General features: G+C 56.2%; 1 protein-coding gene across 1 annotated transcript; it reads right to left on the reverse strand.

The window, feature by feature from the left end:
* Window positions 1-551: 551 nt before the first annotated feature.
* TAF10 (TATA-box binding protein associated factor 10) lies at window positions 552-2497 on the reverse strand (the record flags this gene model as incomplete). Its single annotated transcript, XM_026646195.2, has 4 exons — window positions 552-735; window positions 1735-1849; window positions 2013-2077; window positions 2300-2497. Coding segments are annotated over 4 exons (468 nt in total), but the record flags the coding sequence as incomplete, so codon positions are not given.
* Window positions 2498-2509: the final 12 nt, after the last annotated feature.

A 2509-nucleotide genomic window follows, 5' to 3' on the forward strand; every position in this document is an offset into this window, starting at 1 on the left:
GGAGTTGCAGGAGTTTTAAGGAGGAGCTGAGTTCTTGCTGCACGTTGATCCTAGAGCACTGCTTACCCCTGTGGGACCAGGTGGGAGCACGTAGCCATGCGCACACAGCTGGCACATCCCTCTCCCCACTATGGGGTGGGGCCAGCCCCTCATTCCACATACCCGGCACAGGCAATGAAGGGCCTCAGAGCAGGGCATGGGGAGCCCCCAAGGTTCAGCCATTTGGCCTGCAGGGCCCATGCAACAGCAGCACCGTCTGTAGGATCCAGAGGTCAAGTGCACCCACCTCCCAGTCCCAGCCCTAGGCCCCCCGAGCTGAACACCTACCTGCTGCCCCCAAACCCCAGCAAGTGTTAGACACAGAACCCAAAAGGGGGGAGTTCTCCAGCCTGCTACCCTCCCCCCACAAGCATGTGGGGATGTGCATTGACATACAGCACCTGTGCAAATGCACATTCTCCATTCCCAGAGCAGAGCCTGAGGGGCTGTCCCACCACCACCAGCCCCTGCACCCTGGGCCAGGGCAGGGCATTAGCACACAAACCACCAGCCAACATCAACTGTTTAATAACAGACCAGAGAAGAGCTCCCGCCCTTCACCCGAGGGGCCAGGCCCCAGGCATGGCTGCAGGCCCAGCTCAGGCACTAGGTGAAATAGTGTGGCTTCTTCACATTGATGCCGTACTCTGCAAGCGCTGGCATCAGGTCCTCCATGGTCAGTGTGTACTTCTTATCCTGTAGGGACAGGAGGCAGGGGGTCAGCAACAGCAGGGGAGCTGCTGCCAGGCGCCTTCCCCTTGAAGAGACGAGGTGGGGGAGGGAATCACTTTTATTGGACCACCTTATGTTGGAGACAGAGACAAGTTGTCCACCTTACACAGAGCTCAACAGCGACCTCTACTTCCTGAGCAAACACGAGAAACAGCACATCCTCCCCAGAGATCTCAGTGGCTAGACCCCTCTGGAGCCGGACTTCAGAAAGGCTAAGGAACCACACGCTCCAATAAGAAATCACCACGTGCTCCCATACACTGGAAGAAAGTCCGTCAGGAAAGTTACCTGGAAATCATGCAAGAAATCCAAACCAGCCTGAGGACAGCCATCCAACATTAACTCCAGGTGTCACGGCTAAATACAAGCTTTGCTTGGCTTGGATTTCCCAAACCTGAAGAGCAGCTCTGTGGAAGCTCAACTCTCTCATCAACAGGAGTTGGTCCAATAAAAGACCTTACCTCACCCACCTTGTCTCTCTAATATCCTGGGACCAACACTGCATACTACAAAGAAGAGTTTTTCCAGGCCCTTGCCCATTCCTGGTGCCCTTGTCTGAGCCCCTCTAGTTCTGCCCTACCCTGTGAGAGACGGGACCAATCCTGCAGCATCCAGCTAGGGCCACATCGCTGCTTGTTTCAAAGGCATTAGAATATTCTCCATCCTATTCCTTATACTACTAAACATGGTTTGCTTGTTTTGCCTGCAGTTGTGCACTACGCGGAGGTCTCCACTGCCCGCACTGACACCCAGCTCCCTTCCCTGAGCCAATACAGTTCATTTAAACCCTGTGAGGTGTACGAGGAGTTCACAGTTCTCCAGTGGCTTTACTCTGCATTTAACCATGTTGAATTTCATTTGGCCACCACTGTGGGAGGGCCTTGTGCCCAAGCCAGAGGAACAGGGTCTTACCCAGCCCTGCTGGCTGTCCCCTCACAGCCTCTTCCCAGGGCAGACCCTCACCTTACTCTTGTTGCGGGAGCTGCCGGAAGCTGTGCCCTTCATCTTGCAGTGTTGCAGGGCATCATTAGCAATGTCCGAAATAAACTTCTGGGCAGCCAGTGAGATGAGACGAATGCTGCAGTCAGAGAAAGCAACGGAGCAGCCTGAGACAGAACACTGAGTGTGGGCGGCCAGGGCTGAGGAGTGCCTGCTGGACCCCACAGCACAAAGACCTGACAGAGGGGGTCTCCTACTCAGGGTGGTTGGGGATTGTGCTAATAGTACCATGCATCACTTACATGCGTGGATCAGAGGCCTCAAATCCAGCTCTGTTGAGGTAGTAGCCTGTGACAGCATCTGGGATCTGGGAAGAAGGGAAAGTATTAAAGGGGACAAACTTTTAGCTACCCCCCACCCCAAGAGTAAAGCCCTTACCCCAAACCACTCACACAGTGGCACTAACAAGGCTCAAACACCTAATTCCCCAGACCCACCACCCAGCACTGAGACTAGACCCCAGGAGTCCTGGATCCCAGCCCCCCGAGGCAGGGGTGGAACCCAGGAGTCCTAGCCCCCAGCCCCGTACCGTGGGGGTATAGTCCTCCAGCTGCATCAGGAAGTCTACCAGGGGAGTGGTGGAGACCACGGGTTTGACATCTCCGTTGGCCACGCTGGGGGGCACATAGACCCCGTTTGACAGGGGCCCGTCGGAGGGGGCTGCAGCCACCACCGTGGAGATGGGCCCTGCGAGAGAGAGCGGGTCAGGGCTGGCCAGGGAGAAGCAGCGACACCCCCC

This window comes from Terrapene carolina, unplaced genomic scaffold, assembly GCF_002925995.2.
Source record: "Terrapene carolina triunguis isolate 2854851 unplaced genomic scaffold, T_m_triunguis-2.0 Scaffold34381, whole genome shotgun sequence".
Taxonomy (NCBI): Eukaryota; Metazoa; Chordata; order Testudines; family Emydidae; genus Terrapene; species Terrapene triunguis.